At 37.8% G+C, this 20,462-nt stretch overlaps 1 protein-coding gene across 3 annotated transcripts in view; it reads left to right on the top strand.

Moving 5' to 3' along the window:
* The window catches only part of ano8.L (anoctamin 8 L homeolog), a 63,803-nt gene that overhangs the window by 12,161 nt on the left and 31,180 nt on the right, over positions 1-20,462 (top strand). For 2 of the 3 annotated variants that reach the window (XM_041563116.1, XM_018256881.2), the window contains exons 2-6: positions 12,497-12,607; positions 13,092-13,224; positions 14,270-14,408; positions 16,599-16,695; positions 19,115-19,231. In XM_041563116.1, the coding sequence (XP_041419050.1) occupies positions 12,497-12,607; positions 13,092-13,224; positions 14,270-14,408; positions 16,599-16,695; positions 19,115-19,231 (597 nt within the window). Of the gene's footprint in view, positions 1-12,184; positions 12,308-12,496; positions 12,608-13,091; positions 13,225-14,269; positions 14,409-16,598; positions 16,696-19,114; positions 19,232-20,462 lie in introns of those variants that run through there. The other variant, XM_041563119.1, reaches the window with a different exon arrangement.

Below are 20,462 nucleotides of genomic sequence, written 5' to 3'. Positions count from 1 at the left end.
GTTTATAAACCAGATTGATCTGATTTAGCCAGTAATGTCAAAGTCACAGCAGGATGCAACTTTGGTCCAGCTAGACATGATCGATTTTATAGTCAGCACTGACGCAAAAAGAAATCGGTAAATACAAGTTTTACTGATTGATCCGCGCACTTGTATCCAGCTAACAGTAATTGCCAGTCAACTTAAAGGGATACTGTCCTGGGAAAATTTTTTTTTCAAAACGCATCAGTTAATAGTGCTGCTCCAGCAGAATTCTGCACTGAAATTCATTTCCCAAAAGAGCAAACAGATTTTTTTAATATTTAATTATGATATCTGATATTGGGCTAGACATATTGTCAGTTTTCCAGCTGCCCCAAGTCATGTGACTTGTGCTCACATGTCACTCTTTACTGCTGTACTGCAAATTAGAGTGATATCACCACCCTCACTTCCCCCCCAGCAGCCTAACATCTGGTTACATTCCCATTGTTCTGTTAACAGCTCCCTAACACAAGAAAACAGCTGCCTGGTAGATCTAAGAACAGCACTCAATAGTAAAATCCAGGCGACAAATTCAGTTACATTGAGTAGAAGAAACAACAGTCTGCCAGAAAGCAGTTCCATCCTAAAGTACTGGCTCAGTGCTGGCTCTTTCTGAAAGCAAATGACCAGGCAAAATGACCGGAGATGACTGCCTACACACCAATATTACAACTAAAAAAAATCACTTGCTTGATCAGGAATTAAATTATATATTTTAGAGTGAATTATTTGCAGTGTAATTGTGTAATTTAGAAATAAAAACTACATCATAAAAATCATGACAGAATCCCTTTAAGTGTAATTGGTAACACAGGTATGATGTAACAACTTGTTTGCTGAGGATACACTTTCCATATTATGATTGTGGAAATTCTCTTTCACCTATTTGTTATTTGTTACATACTGTACAGCTCATTGTGACCTATTTCTAGTCACTTTATCGCATGCACCAGATATATTATAGCACTCCATAAAATTAATAACTACTGTATGTATAGAAATGCATAAATTATTGTTTGACATTTTCCCCTTGTTATTTGCAGCAACAAACAGTTGGGACAACAAACATTAATATGTTTAAACTAGCAGACCCACTTTAATTCTGACACTTTTTTTTTTTTTTTTTTTAAATTCTGTCAGATTAAAGAGACAGACTTTTCAGATTGTCTTTCAGCCCTGCACAGCTCTGACCTAATTTATGACCTAGTGGAATGTGATTTTAGGTGTGTAATTTTTGGGGACAAGGAGATTGTTAATCTGTATAAAGAAGATATCTGCCAGAGCAGGGGCCATCAGGATGCAGAGGGGGGAAAGAAATGTCTCATATGACCTTAATCCGAGGAGCCAAGGTGAGTTAGGGCTTGGGAGGAGGGGTAGGGATGGGAAGCCAGCATGAGAACAGACAAGCAGTGCAGGAGAGAGAGGGAGAGGATGGCTTTACTGGACAGCGACATTGGCTATATAAACAAGGATGAAGATGACAGATTAAAATATACACTCACATAAGGCAGAAAATGCAGTAATGGATAAGTACTGTTTCAAGGTCACATCATGCCATGAGTTTGATGGCAGAATTAAGCTGTGAGCTTTCCTGTTTGACGTCCGATGTGCTGAACTGAATTGATTCACTGTAACCCTAAAGCATTGTAGATATGTGATAGTTATTTATTATGCTATGTTGTATCTGTCGTACTGTTAATACAATCGGTGGAATACAATCGTATTCTTGCAGTCTGTTTGGTTACACTACCCTGTCTAATACAAATATGCAAAGATTGTCTGCTGTGTTACACAGGGTCGACACATTATCAACAGGTATGATATCTGCACGTATTTACACACAATGGGCCGGATTCAATTCAGTGAGAATAAGTTATCTCGAGGTTTTCAGTTCCTGTTTTTTCCCATAGACTTCAATTGAGTTTGTACATGATAAATCGTGAGATGTTTTTCTGAATTGAATTGCATCTCAAATTGACTCTCATCCATTTCACATAATAAAACCTTTTCTCACTCAAGTGAATCTGGCCCAAAGGGCCGTTTACCACGTGAAAGTCATGGACGAGATTCAATTTCAAGGCGAAAAAACTTTTCTCCAAATTCTGTTCCAGTTTTTCCCATAGACTTCAATAGAGTTTTCATGTGATAAACCTTGAGATAAGGTTTTCTAAATTGAATTTCATCTTAAATTGAATCACGTTCATGACTTTTCACATGATAAACCCTTTTCTCACTGAATTGAATCTGGCCCTTTGTTATGTGTTGATGTTCCATTCACATCACCATTGTTCAGTGTTGTCCTCTTTACAACACACCAAGCACCTGAAAGTCTCTCAGAATGATCCTTGATCACTGAGCTGCCAGACTGAAACCCCAGAGACACAAACATTAAACTTTAAACTTCAATTTTGGGAAAACTGTAAAATGTAAAAGATGGAAAGCAATTGAAAAAAGTCTTTGTTTATGGTGAACAATCTGAAAATAACTCAACTGGAAAAAGTGTTGCAACCCCTTTAAGGAAACAGTCACCAATATCCAATCACAATGGTTGAGGTAGGTGTTGGCTGAAACTCACACAGGTTTGAAATTGAGATCTGTTACAATGGTATCATAATGGCTGCCATCACTGGAGTCACCATGTAGGGATTTTTTTTTCTAAAGGCAGTAGTCGGCAGCACCCATTGCCCCACCCCCAGACAAACTCAAATAGACACATTGGTCAGTGAGAGGATTTTTATTTTTCTTTCTTTAAATATTTCTTTTCTTTAAATTTTTTTAGGCAAACAGCTTTGGAGCGGCTTGGCCTCCCCAAGTCTTTAAAGAAAATCTGCCTATGATTAAAGGAGAAGGAAAGGTAGCAAAGCAGTTTATTGCCAGTAGATTAGCCACAATAGTGCAAGCTATAACTATTTATTCTGTAGAATGCTTTACCATACCTAAGTAAACGGCTCTAGAAGCTCTCTCTATTTGTTTAGGATAGCAGCTGCCATATTTTCTTGTTGTGATGTCACTTCCTGCCTGAGTTTCCCTGCTCACTCATAGCTCTGGGCTCAGATTACAGCAGGGAAGGAGGAGGGAGAGAGGAGCGAACTGAGCATGCTCAAGCCCTGCCCTGGAGGTTTTAACTGAAAACAGGAAGTCTGATATAAAAGCACATGTGTACACAAAAGAAATGTGGTGTTTCTTTTAACAGAGTACTCAGAGCAACATTACGTTGAGGGTTTACTGGTGTATTTTTATAGACCTTTCTAATTTTAGCCTTTCCTTTAATGGGAGGATGCAATGGTGACTTCTCTGCACCAGCCAAAAAATTGTCAGGTGAATATACCTCTGTGCTGGTCTGGAATAAGAATCAAATTTCAGGTACACACACCTAGCATTTGCACCATTTTAACCCAATATAGTATACAATATAAGGGGCCACAAATAATTTTATTATTACAGAGAAAAGGGACATTTTAAAAAATGTGGATTATTTGGATAAAATGGAGTCTATGGGAGATGGCAATTCTGGAAAACAGGTTTCCAGAATGGAATCCCATATCTGTATGAACATTCCAGAAAAGTATTCGTATTCAATAAAGAAAAATATACCAGTCATGCTTACAGTCTTTTTAGCCACCTAACTATTTTTTTATTTTTCACAGATTTTACAGGTAGACAAAAGTTGTAAATTGAGGTACAGCAGGGCCGGATTGGCAATCTGTGGGTTCTGGCAAATGCCAGAGGGGCTGCTATACGGTGTCATAGAAAGTCAGTATTTAGTGGGCTGATTGGTCCTCTGAGTACCTGAAATGCCAGGGACTATTTTAATTCTCAGTCTGGACCTTAGGTACAGTGTCTGGAAATAGTGTAAGCTTTGTTGGCTGTCTTGTCATAATGAATGCAAATAAAATAGTGAGTCTCTTCATGAGCACGGATTCTTTCTGTTTTCTACATACAGGTCTGCTTTTAGATGGACATTGCATTGGTAAAATTCTTGGAGGCTGGAGCTAGACAATGCTGTGTGACTTTGTCAGAAGGGTAGAGAGCATATTGTGCTGCAGTCACACAGCACTGAGGCCCCTCCTATCCGCATGAATGGGACAATTCATACTATAGAGAACAGACTCATGTCTGAGACACCTAATTAGCATTCGGCCAATCAGAGCTGGCTGAGCTAGGTTCCATTCACTGCATAGTGCTCTGCAGCTCATCGCCTTGTACAGAGCAGTACTGACACACAGCACCATTTTAAAAAGACTTCTGCAGTATCTCTGCACACGTCTTCAAACTGGTTGCTGATACTGTATGTCTATTAGATTTCATGAATAGCTGCCAAGCACTTTCTCCTAGTATGTACATACTGTGCTCTGCATAGCGATTGATTGTTATGAATGATGTACTGGAGTTGATCAGTAGTATGGTGTGGCCTGTAGGTTAACTGGTATTTTGGCTTAGCCAGGATATAAAGTGGCAGAGATGGCCCGCTGGGTTCTCTATCATCATCTCTCTGCTCTCCTTATGTTACCCTCCCATCCCTGACTACCGGCTGCCCAGGCCACTACAACTATTATTTTAGTCTTAAAGTACTTTTTTGCATCAGTCACCATGCAATTTTTCCAGTCTTTCCACGTCTTTTTTTTAAAGGACTTGTTCACCATAGACAACATTCAGTATAATGTACACATTGATATTTGTCTTTTTTATCGTTTACCTTTTTGAAATATGTAACTGTTACTAAGCAACATTTGTAAGGGCAACCCCACATCTTGGAGCAGCATTCCTAAAAATCATGAGAAGCAATAAGCGATTCTGAGCATATTGCTTTCCGTGGAGTAATTCATTGCCTGGCCAACAAAATGCAAAACAAAATGCAATTGTTCCATTTACTATACAGCTGTACCTGAATCTCAGTTTGAAAAATTTTACTGTACCAAAATAAGTTTCTTTCCAAGAAGAGACTTTGAGGGCTGTGCTGTAGACAAACCATGATTGTTCAGGGTGTAATATAAATAAACTCACCCTGCCCTTTTGAGTTTTGCTCTTTACATACAGGAATAGATTCCTCCACAGAGCAGATGTGAGCCACCTTGTACTTGAGTTTATTAAGGATGAATTGTGGCTTTTGAGACTGCTTATGGCTATATGTTTTGAGCTCAAAATATAATAATTATAAAATGTATATTTCTAGAGGTGAATACATTTGAATGCAATGCTAAAAGAAACAAATATTGAAGACTAACATCAATAGTCTGTTGTATTTAAAATGGAATGTCCCTGGATGAAAATCCCTGATGCTAACAGTATAGAACGTTTAGAAATTTATAATTCATAATATGTAATTTTTACATTATCATTTCCTGGCAAAAATGTTCAATTTAAGGCTGGTGCTGTCTGCATCCAACCCTAAAGCCATCTCCTCCTGCACTCAGGAACAGCTTCAATACACCACCCTTACTGTCCATATTACCCAAATATTGCACCATATGGGGTAATATCCATATTACCCCGTATGTAGAGCCATAACACCACCCTCTTACTTGGTGGCACTGTCACGTAACTATATAGAGTTTTGTAGCACTTGCATACTGCCCATATCACCTATATACAGTCCCTTGCCAGTGCTATATCACCAGTCGTTAAAGTCATAGAAACTATTAGATAAATCTTTATGGTTGCTACAATTCTCTGTCATGTAGAAGCAGTATGCTCTGTTGCTGCCGTTTTCTAAATAACTGGCACATGTAATGTCAAGTGTAAATTCTGTAATGGATTATTGGAAGTACTAGAGTCGTGTATCTGCACTGAAGATTTAGAGGATGCTGTGTCAGCAGTGTACTGATATAATGGAAACATGACTGGTCCATGGGGGTATACTTAATCTGTTTTATAGCACAGGATGCTTGGCCTGTCGATCTGTGCACTAATGTGTATAATTTAAGTTTGTTTCTATGCACTGTACACATATCCCAGCATCAGGAGCAGAACAATAGAGGAAGCACACCTATTTCCTTCTGAGTCTTTATAGGGGCCTTATAGCTTCCATTATTCAGTATAATCTCTAATGTTCTTCAAATATTTAGCCTTACTCTGGATTTTTGCATCTACTGTTTGGTCCTGTCATTCTGCTGATGTAGTATTGCCAGGCTAGTAACCTCTATGCATTCATATGGTATGTTCACATGTACCTGGGAGCCTGTGCAGACTGTCAACTGACCACATTCATGGCCTTGGTGATTCGAGAGGGCATTGGTTTGGGCCAAAGATGGCCAAGTCAGGAGAAATGCTCTGCTGGTTTATTGGCACCTTATGCACATCTGAGAATAACAGAAACAAATCTTTGTTCAGATGCTGAAGTCTGTGACACATCTGTGAGTGTGAAATTACAATAATAGTTTTATGTATACAGGGAGAGGCCAACAAACAAACAAACCACTTATGTTTAGGAAATACCAAAAAAGGCTGGCACGAGCCTGGACCCACAAAGTAGTAAAGCTGGAGTCCGATTGTAAAAGGTTAAAAGGCTAACATTTTATTCTCCAAAATTAAGAACCAAGGCCTGACGCGTTTCGTGCCTAGCAGGGACACTTGGTCATAGTCTGGGTGTCCCTGTAGACATAAAACGCGTCAGGCCTTGGTTCTTAAAGGGATACTGTCATGGGAAAACATGTTTTTTTTCAAAACGCATCAGTTAATAGTGCTGCTCCAGCAGACTTCTGCACTGAAATACAATTCTCAAAAGACAAAACAGATTTTTTTTTATATTCAATTTTGAAATTTGACACGGGGCTAGACATATTGTCAGTTTCCCAGCTGCCCCAGTCATGTGACTTGTGCCTGCACTTAAGAATGGAACTACTTTCTGGCAGGCTGTTATTTCTCCTACTCAATGTAATTGAATCAGTCTCCATGGGACTTGGCTTTTTACTATTGAGTGTTGTTCTTATATCTACCCGAGAGCTGTTATCTTGTGTTAGGGAGCTGTTATCTGGTTACCTTCCCATTGATCTGTTGTTAGGCTGGGTGGGGGGCTGGTATCACTGCAACTTGCAGTACAGCAGTAAAGAGTGACTGAAGTTTATCAGAGCACAAGTCACATGACTGGGGGCAGCTGGGAAACTGACAATATGTCTAGCCCCATGTCAGATTTCAATATTGAATATAAAAAAATCTGTTTGCTCTTTTGAATAATGGATTTCAGTACAGAATTCTGCTGGAGCACCACTATTAACTGATGCATTTTGAAAAAAACACGTTTTCCCTTGACAGTATACCTTTAATTATGAATAAAATGTAAGCCTTTTAACCTTTTACAATCTGACTCCGGATCTACTACTTTGTGGGTTCAGGCATGTGCCAGCCTTTTTTGATGTTTCCTGGTGTCTGCTCCCTTTGCTAAAGGTCTTGGGGTGTTTGCACCTGGGCCCACTGTGCACAGCGGTAAGCTCACGCAACGCATTCTAATACAGCATATACTGGTTACATATTTGTATAGCACTTATGTTTACGCCTGGACTGAGAATCTGTGGGTTCTAACAGATGCCAGAGGGGCTGCTGTAAAATGCCATAAAAAGGCAACATTTAGTGTGCTGGTGGGGGCTGTGTGGGCCTCTTTGTACTTGCCAGGGCCTATTTTGACTGCCAGTTCAGACCTGCTTATGTTAGTCCAGTACCTTACAGTGCTACGCAATATGCTGGCGCTATATAAATACATGTTAATAAATAATAATAATACCTGTGCCAAGCTGCGTCTTCTAATTATCAAATAAACACATAGCAACCCTGCACCTAGACATAAAAGTATAAATGCCCTCTGGCCATGCATCCTATATTAGTGTCAATACACTTTTGATATTGTAGAATTTTGTCATGCTCACTTTGTGCCCTCTTTTTACCTGCCAAACTCTGAATTTTATATATTGTAGAAAGATGTGTGTACTGACGCATATTCACATCCAGTTTTTTTTCTTTTTTTTACCACCAGACATCTGTGGTCCCAGAAATGATTTACTAAATTTGACATAATAATAACCAAATTCTACTGGTCATATTTCAGATTCGACACGTGGATACCCTTCAGCTAAACTATTTCTCTTTTGTCATTTAGATTTTTTTTCAAACCACCTTGAATTAATTTGTGCCATTTATGCTTCCTTTCTCAAAAACAAAATACATGTGCATTATATGAGGCAAAACATAGCAGCTGTTAAATTTTATAACACAGGTATAGGATTTATTATCCAGAATACTTGGCACCTGGGGTTTTCAGATAATTTCTGTAATTGGCATTACCATATCTTATATCTGTTAAAAATGATTAAACCCAATAGGATGGTTTTGCCACAAACATGGATTCATGCAACTTAGTTACCATCAAGTACAAGTACTGTTATTAGTTATTATTACAGAGAAAAGGGAAACATTTTTGAAAATTATAATTATTTGCTTCCAATGCCTTCTGTGGGAGAGGGCCTGTAATTTGTCTGGATAATGGGTTTCCAGACCCCATACCTATATATCATTCGAGAACTTAATTTCCTGGGATGACCATTTTTCTGTGCTCTGTTTTAAGTGTATAGTTAACCTTATATGTATGTCTAACTTGCTAAGGATTGCTGAAAATTGAGATGCTGTCCAGTTTCTCCTATGGAACCCAACTTTCTTACTGCTGTTTAGTTGAGTTAGGACAGGAATTATGGGCTGCTGTACTAAACAATTGAGCTTTGGGGAAAAATGGTGTTCCCCCTGTAACTGGGTGTTCGGTATGATTTACCAACAGGGGCAGATTCACTTATGTGAAGGCTCTGGGTGCTGTCTCACACCCTGCTGCTAGGCCCCTCCAAAACATGGGCCCTGGGCCACTGCAGCAGCCAGCGCATACTATTGATCTTAAAAAAAGTGGGATGAAAGTGATAAATAACCCACTTGTTGTTTTTCTTTTTCCATTCAAGTTTTTTCTTAAATTAGAAACCATTCAAGTACATTCGAGGTCTAAAAAAGGTCCTTGATAAATAACCCCCTTACAGGTGAAAATCTCTTAGGTGTTACATGTGTAGTTCAAGAGATGTCACTTTTGGTCTTTGGAGATCCAAGCAAGACTCTACCCCATTTACCTGCTAGGGTAGATTAAATAATACAGTGAATACAAAATATGCTTCTTCTATCAGAAGAGTTTTTGTAGTAAAACAGACTAGCTGGAAATAGTTATAAACGTATTCAGTCTAGCAACTGGTATACAAGGCCATGCCAAACATATTTAATCTAGTAATTGTATACAAGGCGAGACCAAAATATTTAGGGGCAGATTTTTCAAAATGTGAGTTTAAAGCTAAAAGGAAAACTTTACCCCTCAAACAATGTAGGTCTCTATAAAAAGATATTGCATAAAACAGCTCATATGTAAAACCCTGCTTCATGTAAATAAACCATTTTCATAATAATATACTTTGTTAGTAGTATGTGCCATTGGGCAATCATAAATAGAATAAGTAAGGACAGCCCCCTGGAATCTTTTGATTCATAGTGCACACAAACATTCAAAACAAACTATACTTATTAGGTCACAGAGTTCTGTCTTTTGCTTCCACACTTCTTCCTGATACAGTTAGAGTTGAATTATTTCTGGTCAGGTGATCTCTGAGGCAGCACAAAATAGGGGTTCAAGGCAAGAGATGTAAAAGGGCAATATTTATTTAAATATATAGACCAGTTTGATAAGATTCTTCAATATGCCACTTAATTTGATATAAACTATCTGTTGCTCAAGTATTCATTTTGTGGGTATAGTTTTCATTTAATTAATAAAAACTCACCCACGTTCTAATCATTCCTATAGGATTTTTAGAAATTTATTTATCAATGGGTGAAAGTTAGAACTCACAATTTGCTAAATAAAGTTATAAAAATCCCAAAGGAATGAATAGAACATGGGTAGGTTTTTATTCATTAAACTCTAAAACCACATTTTGATAAATCTGTCCCTTAATCTAGCAATTGGTATACAAGGAAACAGCAAAAATGATACTAGAGAGTTATATAAAGCAACAGCAGATAAGGAGATGTGTTCTCCAGAGAAAGGGGAATAATGAAGTATATTTATCTTGGTTAGTAAAATTCAGTACAGTATGCAGTAGTATAAAATAGGGATGCACGAATCCAGGATTCGGCCGAATCCTTCAGCACGGCCTAACCGAATCCTAATTTGCATATGCAAATTAGGGACGGGGAGGGAAATTGCTTGACTGTATGTCATAAAACAAGGAAGTAAAAAATGTTTTCCTCTTCCCATCCCTAATTTGCATATGTAAATAAGGATTCGGTTCGGTATTTGGCCGAAATTTTTCGCAAAGGATTTGGGGGTTCGGCCGAATCCAAAATAGTGGATTCGGTGCATCCCTAGTATAAAAAGAAGGCTTTGTATATCTGGCATGTGTAGTTTTGTGTTGATAAGTAGCAACAAACAGCTGTCCTTGCACTGAAAATATCTTTATAGAGGCTTCTGTATTTCTTGGGCAGGGAGAGGGTGCGTTGTTGGCCATTGCCTGTTATCACATTATGTTACCCCTATTGGATGTTACAGCCAGTGTGGGAGCTGTCACAGACATGAGGACAATGTGCCCCCTGTCTTATTTGTATTATGCATCCTCAGCAGTTGTTCACTCATTAACAACAGTACATTGTCTGACTGAGTCAAATACAGAATAGAGAAGCCTGGGTATTTGCTGTGGGTTGCTTATGGTAATTTATAAGAATTTTTTTTTTGTTTTTTTTTTTAAATGACTTGCTGGTTGTAAAACAACACTATATAAACTCCCATACACTCGATTTTCGAGCTAAAAACTATCGAATTTTTTTTTTTAAAAAAAGTCTAGTTTTTAAAATTCAGGTGAATGGGATCACATTGATTCCAGGACGTCCCCCATAGGCTATAACAGCAATTTGGCAGGTTTAAAGTGGCAACTAGTTGAATTTGAATTCTTAAAGGGCCAGTGCACGATACATTTTGAAATTCTAATTTGAATTTGTTTAAAAACTCGAATCGAATTTTAACTATCCCCTAGTCAAATTACACTAAAATAAACTTGAAAACTCAAATTTTCACTTTGACCAGTAATAAATCTGCACCTTAGAATTTATTGGCAAAACTAAAATTTTTTATGTTGGTTTGAGGCCTAAGCCTTAAACTACACTGTAATGAAAGTGCATCTAGATATCGATACTTGCCTGTGCATATCTGCATAACCCATATTTATATAGGTCCCTTAATATTGTGCACAACACAAACACCTAAGACATTTTTTTCACGAATATACTAGCATTTCAAGATTTGTGTTCTGATACTATTTTAAGTATGTGCATGAAACACTGACTCACTGAGAAATGACTGGTATCAGGTATTTTGTTTTTTTAGCATTATAAATGCAGTCTTTTACCGAAAACTCTGAGAGAAAATGTATTTCAATAATTATTAAACATTATTACTGGTTTTAAATGTCTTTTTAGATGTAACTGCAATTGAAGTCTGTATGTTTTTGACTGTTTACATTCTGGCTTTGACTCCTGAAACATGTTGCAAGCCAGCTGAATGCTCATTTTAAAGGAACAGTAACACCAAAAAAATTAAATAATTTACAGTTGCCCTGCACTGGAAAAATGTGTGTGTTGCTTTAGAAAACACTACTATAAGGTATATAAATAAGCTGTAGTGCAGCCACAGGGGACAATGGACAGCCATTCAAAGGAGAAAAAGCTTGGGTTACATAGCAGATACGTTCTAGATAGATACGTTAAGATATGTTGTAGAATAAAATGGTGTTCTACAGAGCTTATCTGTTATTTATAATGTCTTGTTGCTTCATCCTCCTTCTAAAGCCACCATCGAAATTCTTAGTAGATATAGATTTATTTAAAGCCCAAATGGGTGCTAAATAGTTGTGCAAGTATTACCAAATGCTAATGATGGATGCGTGCTAATGACTTGAGGAGGCAGTCAGCAAAACAAGCACAAGAAATCCCAACAGTAAACTTGACCTGCTTTTAACCAGTTATATGCTATTGAAGGTGTTGCTTCTACACTCTATATATAACCAGAGTCTGTGCATGTGGGACTATCCGATTCCAGTGACCTTTGCGCTGCCCAGCAGTAGGCAATATCAATGATTGCACTAGGAATCCCTAGGTCAGTATTTCTGCTTGCTGCTGGTGTGTGTGTGTGTGTGTGTTTTTGTAAGAGTTATTAATAGTCAATATCCTTCTATAATCGTGAGGAATAGTGGGTTCATGGAACCAAGAACCAGGACAGGTAATGGTGTTAAGTATTCTTGAAAGCAGATTTTAATTTGCTTAATGTAGACTTGCATGGAATTAAATGATCCTAAATAACATTGAGATATAGTAGGGCAATTGCTCTTTTGATCATTCTTGTATTTGTAAACTGGAGATAATGACAGGTGTGGAGAACATTTTTTAAAATGTACCCTTTTGCTTATAGATAAACTTTTCGGGAAGCGTCTTCTGCAAGCTGGTCGATATATCACATCCCACAAATCCTGGATGAGGACCGTGCCCACAGAAAACTGTGATGTTGTTATGACATTCTCTGGTAAGGAAGATACTGAGTTCTACACACACTTCAAATTCTCTCCAACACCATCTGCTTTTTCCTCAGTGCCCCTAATCCTCCATCGATCGTATACTATTTATTTCCAAACCCTGCCCTTATTAGGAAACTGATCTTTTGCCATCTTTATCTTTTCTATGAATAGGGATAGAAAACTGAACTATTATTGTACATTATTTATAATGTATTTTGTGCTCTACTGATCTGCATTACCTCTGGCAAACATATTTATTATTATTATCATGTTTATAAAGAACCAGCATATTCTCCAACACTGTGCAATAAATGGGTATATATACTGAACAAATTTCCATTCATACAAATGCTGATATGCCCATGGGTTTGAAGCTTTCCGTTTTTTTTTTGCCGGAAAAATGCTGGTGAGAGGCATGAGAGACATTACTAAATATCTTAATTTATTCATTTTTCATCACCCATTTTCTTCTAACCACTATTGTCTCACCAGATAACACAGATGACCACACTCTGCTGTGGCTACTCAACCATGTACGCCTGGGGTTACCAGAACTTATTATGCAGATTCGACACCACAGACACACCGGGATCTACGCCTTCTTTGTAACTGCCACATATGAAAAGTATGTGATTGCTTTCAATTCAAGTGTCTTTTGCCATGAATGCAGCACTTGATAAAGTATGTACTGCCTGGTGGTACCAGTACTCCCTGCATAGTATTTCAGTTATTTGTTGATATGAAAAATTCACATTCATATTTTACCTTTTCCTCCATTTTCTCCTCACTTTTTCATACTTTTTCATCCTCATCACAGTGCACTCCCACTGCCACCCAGTACCTCTCCCTGTCAATTGCTGTCTTTGTATCTTGTAATCCTTAGGGGTTATTTATCAAAGGTCGAATCTTAAGAGTTTTATATACCTCCAATGAACTCAAAGGAACCCACAACTTGAATGTTTTCTAATTGAAAAAAAAATATGAATGGGAAAAACTCGAATGCGAGGTTTACAACCTGAAAACTTGATTGATCAACTGGAAAAAACTGGAATTGCCAGAATTGATTGAGTTTTCTGAAAAAACTCAAACATCATGCAGGCTGAGATGGTGTATTTTCGGATTTGAGCTATTTTCAGGGTTGGGGTATAATAGAGCTTGAAAAAATTTAGTCTTTTTAACCAGAAATTGTGTGAAAAAATTAACTAGAAAACTATAATTTTTGTGGAAAACACAACTCGAACCTTCATAAATCGACCCCTTAATGTCGGCCTCCTGTTGCCTTTGCTGTATCTTGTTTTTTGGTGGATTTTCCTTCCTTCCTGTTACCTCCTCCAGGCACCCATAATCCATAATACTTTCTGGCAGCCCTATCCTAGATTGTCTCCCATACATGCACTGTGGGGTTCAATTGCACTTGGACAGTAATCCATGCCAACCAATTTAATATTTGTTTTCATTGTTCGTCCAGCAGCCAGTTAAAATAACTAATCTATGATTGGTTGATCACTTACTGATAGGTTCATAGTTGCCCAGTGTTGAAAAATGAGCCCCTGTGACTTTTCCACAGCAGCTACACTATGATTTCCTCCTCAGCCACTTCCTCTTTTGAACACCTTGATGATGCCTTTATTTCATACCCTTAATTTTCTCTATCTCGTCTCTTTTACTAGTTTGCTCCGCGGTGCGGAGGAGCTCGGACTTCGTAAGCCAGTAAAAACAGAATTTGGAGGTGGAACACGGGTCTTCTCATGCGAAGAAGATTATATTTATCAGAACATTGAAAATGAACTCATTTTTTTCACATCTCAGGTGCATCCCGGGTTTAATTTTGTTTGTTTTTCATGAAGTAGATCAGTGTTAAGGTGGCCATACACGGGCAGATAAAGCTGCCGATATCGGTCGTTTGGACCGATTTGACAGCTTATCTGCCCGTGTGTGGGGGCTTCCGACGGGTCTTCCCGATCGATATCTGGCCACGATATCGATTGGGAAGGTTGGCTTTTTACCCGACCGACCCGTCGGAGCCGCTTGGCGCATCGTAATTCGATCGGTCGGCCATACGGCCGAACGTTCGAATTACCCCCGATATAGCCACGCAGTTTAGTGGCATATCGGGGAAAGATCCGCTCGTTTGGCGATGTCGCCAAACGAGCGGATCTTGGAGTCTATGGCCACCCTTACTCATGATAAGCCTTGACTTATCCAGTATCCAAACAGGCCAGATTCAGTTCAGTAAGAAAAAGGTTTATAACATGAAAAGTTATGGGCGAGATTCAATCTGAAAAAAAAAAAATCTCATGGTTAATCATGTGAAGTTTATGGGAATAAACTGGAACCGAATTAGGAGAAATGTTTTTTCTCCTCAAATTGAATCTCATCCATGAGTTTTCACATGATAAACCACAAGATAATTTTTTCTCACTGAATTGAATCTGGCCCATAGTTGTGTTTGGAGAGAATATTCTCTGGTCCATCTTTTGGCAAACCATTCCACCAATTAGATCTTAGCAGCCATTGCTCACTGGTAAACTGGCCACAACTTTCTTATCACTTAGCAAAAGTCTGTCACTGTGTTTATGCTATTAAAAAGAGCATAAAGGGGCTTGGCATGGATGTTTGATGACACTGGGGACAGCCAAACTGATCTGTAAATGACCCTTTTTATACAAGGTAGCAGGGACAATTCTCTAGGTTTTCTCACAGCCCATACAGAATCCATACAGAGATATTCCAGCCCATACAGAGATATTCCAGCATAGGCATTCCCCTGTACTAAATGGGATTAGGTTATGATTTTTATGGTGTAGTTTTTATTCCTAAATTACACTGTTTACACTGCAAATACATTCACTATAAAATGTAATTCCTAATCCAACATGTGTATTTTTTTAGTTGTAATATTGTTGTTTAGGCAGCCATCTCAGGTAATTTTGCATGGTCATGTGCTTTCAGAAAGAGCCAGTGCTGCACTATGGAACTGCTTTCTGACAGGCTATTGTTTCTCCTACTCAATGTAACTGAATGGAGTCACAGTGGGACATGGGTTTTTACTATTGAGTGCTGTTCATATATGTACCAGGGAGCTGTTATCTGGTTACCTTCCCATAGTTCTGCTGATGGGATGCTGGGGAGGGGGGGAGGTTGAGATCACTCCATCTTGCAGCAGCAGTAAAGAGTGACTGAAGTCTATCAGAGCACAAAGACGTGACTGGGGCACCTGGGAAACTGACAATATGTCTAGCCCCATGTCAGATTTGAAAATTAAAAATAAAAAAATCAATTGCTCTTTTGAAAAACGGATTTTAGTGCAGAACAAAAACATGTTTTCCCATAACAGTATTCCTTTAATACATCCTGCAGAAACATTTGAGCTTGCAGTGTACCTTCAGGTCTTATTCCTTTTTTACAATGGTGCTCAAGAGTATAGTGTATTCTCAAGATGGGTTCTGACTAATTATGTGCATGTTCTTTAATGAATTTCCCTTTTTGTGTATCCTGATATTTTAGCTGCCTTTGCATCTGCAGTCTGCCTTCGAATGTAGCTTCCAAGACTACTATTTAGTTTTAAAACTAAACACTTTTCCTTTTAAAATGCCAAATTTTTGCTATTTAATGGCTTACTTGATATTGCAGGCTTAACCCATGAGATTTAATTTACCGACAAGGAAGCTTTTTTTGCTATTTCCACTCAGTCGGCCATAGTTTAAAAATGTTCTGTAGTAAGCAAATGCAAACTTTGATTTATAATATATATAGTTTAGTATTGTCTGCAGTTTTATGATTTGACAATTCTTGTATCAGGAGTAGCTAGAAGACGTGACAGGAGAAAACACATTTCATAGCTCAGCAGCAGGCTTGGGTTGTAACTTGGGAATATATATATATATATTTATATATATATATAGCAAACCAAGAAACCCATCTGCTTCTTACTATTGTTACCAGCTCATACTTAACCACCTGTATGTTGTACTGAATGATGCTAAAACTGTATTTCAGGAACGTCAAAGCATCATCCGATACTGGATGGAAAACCTCCGAGCCAAACAAGGAGAATCCCTGCACAATATCCACTTCCTTGAGGGCCAGCCAATTAGTGAGTAAGCCCTTATTTTAACTGAATTTATGTGTGCTGTTGTGTAGCACATGGTATTGTGATTCTTCCACTAGATGTGATTTAAGGAGTTCAAAGGAAACTATACCTCAAAAAAAAAAATACGGAATCAACAGATAATTCGTATTGTAATAATTGAGTTCTTAATTTTTTTCCCCAAACTAGCATAGAGTAGAGTCACAGGGACCCCCTGCATAATATATTTTTGGGCCCCTCCCCCAGTACACAACGCAAATGATTTATGCGAGTTCTATCCTAACGTCAGATGACAGCTATTTTAGCAAAAAAAAACAAAAACAATATATTTGCCAAACAAAATCCTAGTAAAAAAGCACAAACAATGTAAACTTGAATAGAATATGCAGGCAGCTACATCCTTCCACAATCCTCCAATTGAAAAACACAATACTACATGGGCTTCCGTTTAACATAAAGCAGGCAGGACAGCTAATTGCAGTGGGGATCAGATAGAATCTGTGCCACTGAGACAGAATGCTCTGTTATACAGATAGCTAGAATGTCAGCCACAATGCATGGCAGGACTGTTGCTTACAATGGGGATTAGATAGGATCTGTACCACTGGGACAGAATGCTGTTATACAGATAGCTAGAATCTCAACCATAAAGCAGGATTGCTGCTTACAATGGGGATGGCATAGGATCCATGGTGATATGATAAATCTTTCACAGCAATTCAGTTGATATACTCAAATTTGACAATATTCCCCTCAAATTTAAATAAAAAAACTGAGCACAGACACTGTGTGGACAATAGATATATAGATGCAGCAGAAGAATGCGATGTGTCTGCCATATCCCTAGATAAACACTCTTTCTGGCCAAAGTATTATCAGCCACATTACAAAGTAAAACATAAAAGTCAAAGTGCTTTAAAGTAATTAAAATATAATGGACTGTTGCCCTGCACTGGTACATTTGGTGTGCTTGCTTTAGAAACTCTACTATAGTTTATATAAAAGTGGTGCTGTGTAGCCATGGAGGCAGCCATTTGAGGATCATGTTACACAGCAGATAACAGATGCATTGTTTAGAATACAATTGTATCTGTATCTGTTATCTGCTAACCTGTGCCTTTTCTCCAGTTTCAGCTTAAATGGCTGCCTCCATATTTGTATAAACTATAGTTATCTTTCTAAAGCAAACACATACCATTTACCAATGCAGGACAACAGTACATTATATTTTGAATTACTTTAAAACACTTTTATTTATATTCTTTTTGGTGTTGCTGTTCCATTAAAGGAATTGTTCAGTGTAAAAATAAAAACTGGGTAAATACTGTAGATGCTGTGCAAAATAAAAAATGTTTCTAATATAGTTAGTTAGCCAAAAATTTAATTTATAAAGACTGGAATGACTGGATGTCTACAGTTATAGCCAGAACACTACTTTCTGCTTTGCAGTTCTCTTGGTTTCCACTTACGAGGCAGTAACCAATTAGTGACTTCAAAGGGGGCCACATGGGTCATACCGGCCTTCCTATTTATTAATCTTTTTTCCCTATTAATAACATTAGGATCAACCATCATTTTTACCAGCCAGGTGGCAACCCTAGTCATAACTGTTTGCTTTTGAATCTGAGCTGCATGCTGAGGATCAATTACAAACTCACTGAACAGTTATGTCCCATGTGGCCCTCCTTCAAGTCGCTGACTAACTCAGAGTTAGAGAGCTGAAAAGCAGGACGTTGCATTCTGTTATGTTATGTTAGACATTCCAGCCTTTATACATTACATTTTTGGCTAACTATATTAGAAACATTTTTAATTTTGCACAGCCTATCTATTTACCTAGTTTTTTTTTACACTGAACAGGCGAGGTCCTGTAAAGATCTAACGCAACACCTTGCTTGAACTGGCCCTGGGGACTGGGCTGCTAGTGAGAAACGTATTGTGCGGGCACAGCTCAGTGCAGTAACAGATGCCATGCGTGTTCCCACCCCTCTACTCCTGCTTCCCCTGTAGTTATGCCACTGACCTAGAGCCACCATTGCATGATGTTTTGTGTCACAGATCACCTAAAATGTAGGTTCTAACTGTAATAAGAAATGTAGGAGCAAAAGTCATAGCTCTGTCCTTTCATTGGCTGATCTAACTTAGCATGGGTGTCCTAGCTTGGTTTGTGTGTGTGCACAGTTCCACATATGAGCCAGTGGCAGTCTTTAGTGCTTAGAATGGCAGTTTTTGCTGTATTCTTAACATCATTTTTGTTAAACAGCAGATTTTTAGATGAAAGCTTTCACCTGTGGATCATTTTGTAACTAATTTACCTTTTTTCTCCCTCTATTCATTTGAATCATTCCTCTTCCTCCACTTTCGGTTTGTGAGGATCTCCTCACACCCTTGTTTTTTGTTAATCTCTCACTTCTTCATCACTCAGTCCCAGAGCTGACAGCCCGTGGGGTCATTCAGCAAGTGTTCCCCATCCATGAACAAAGAATATTAAACCGACTTATGAGGTCCTGGGTCCAAGCAATCTGTGAAAAACAACCCCTTGGTAAAATATTTTTCTGTTGACAAGGCAATAGTAACTAATGTATTATACTTTTGTGCAAATGTTGAACTGAATTAGAAAATAGTATTAGTGGTGCACAAATATAGACCTGAAATTGCTCTTGCATCTATGCAAGAATGACACTTCATGTTCTAGTTTAGATTTTGTATAACTTTATGCTAGGACTATTAGTCGACCTGTTATCTATTATTCAAGGGGATCTGTCACTCAGAAATAAAAAGTTGTATAACAAAAGTAATTTGCAAATTAAGCATGCATTCATATTAAAACACCCATACGTGTTATAGTATTTAAAAATCTGAGCTGTCATTCATATTTTGATTGCCCTGCCTCTATACCTAAAGCATAGAGGTATGACAGTCAACTACTTTCACTTTCCACTCTTTGCACTTATATATAGCTATAACTGCATTCCTCACATTCCCCCTCCCCACTTGTGGTTTTTAATATTGTAGCCTGGACATGGGCATTTGGTCCCCTATTCAGCACATAAACAAGATTTTGCGGTGATGCAAAACTCACCTTAACCGTGTTGGCAAAATGTCTCCTGCCTGTATGATGTGATTGTAAATTCCAAAACAAAATTGTAAATAATTTATATAGTAATTAATGTAAGTAATGTTTATTTTGTTCAACTAACATGATAGAAATTGATTTGGAATTATTTCTTTGGGTGACAGGTTCCCTTTAACAAGCTGATTGCAGATTCAAGATATATGAACAATTTGTTTGCCCCCCCCCATTAAAGTAGCAGTAATGGCAAAATAATAATTTCATATTAAATTACTAATAATATTTCTATACTTTACATGTAAATGTGTTCTATTGTCAGGTCTGATGTCTGTAGATATCATTTTATCTTGCTTCATAAACGTTATGGAGCCTACAGGGTGCCACTTTAATAGTATTAAGATGAATAGTATAGTATGAAGATGAATGACTAATCCTTTAAACAATAAAAAAACTGTACAGTTATATTTTTGAACATAATTTGGGCTTTAAAGCAAATTTAGAAGGGCTTTAAATTAGCTGTCTTTGGAGAACATTTTTAAAAACCTGGCACAGTTTGAACATCAGGGCCATTGTAATTTTATTTTCAAGCATAAGGATGATCAATAAGGATAATCAGTATGGTGAGTATGTTAATCAGTATGGGAGCAGCTGTTCTTCTACAGAACTTTTTCTTTTTAGAAGTTTGCATACTCTAATCAAT

Source organism: Xenopus laevis, chromosome 1L, assembly GCF_017654675.1.
Source record: "Xenopus laevis strain J_2021 chromosome 1L, Xenopus_laevis_v10.1, whole genome shotgun sequence".
Taxonomy (NCBI): domain Eukaryota; kingdom Metazoa; phylum Chordata; class Amphibia; order Anura; family Pipidae; genus Xenopus; species Xenopus laevis.
The sequence above is the reverse complement of the archived record's forward strand: the minus strand, read 5'-3'. Positions and strand labels throughout refer to the sequence as shown.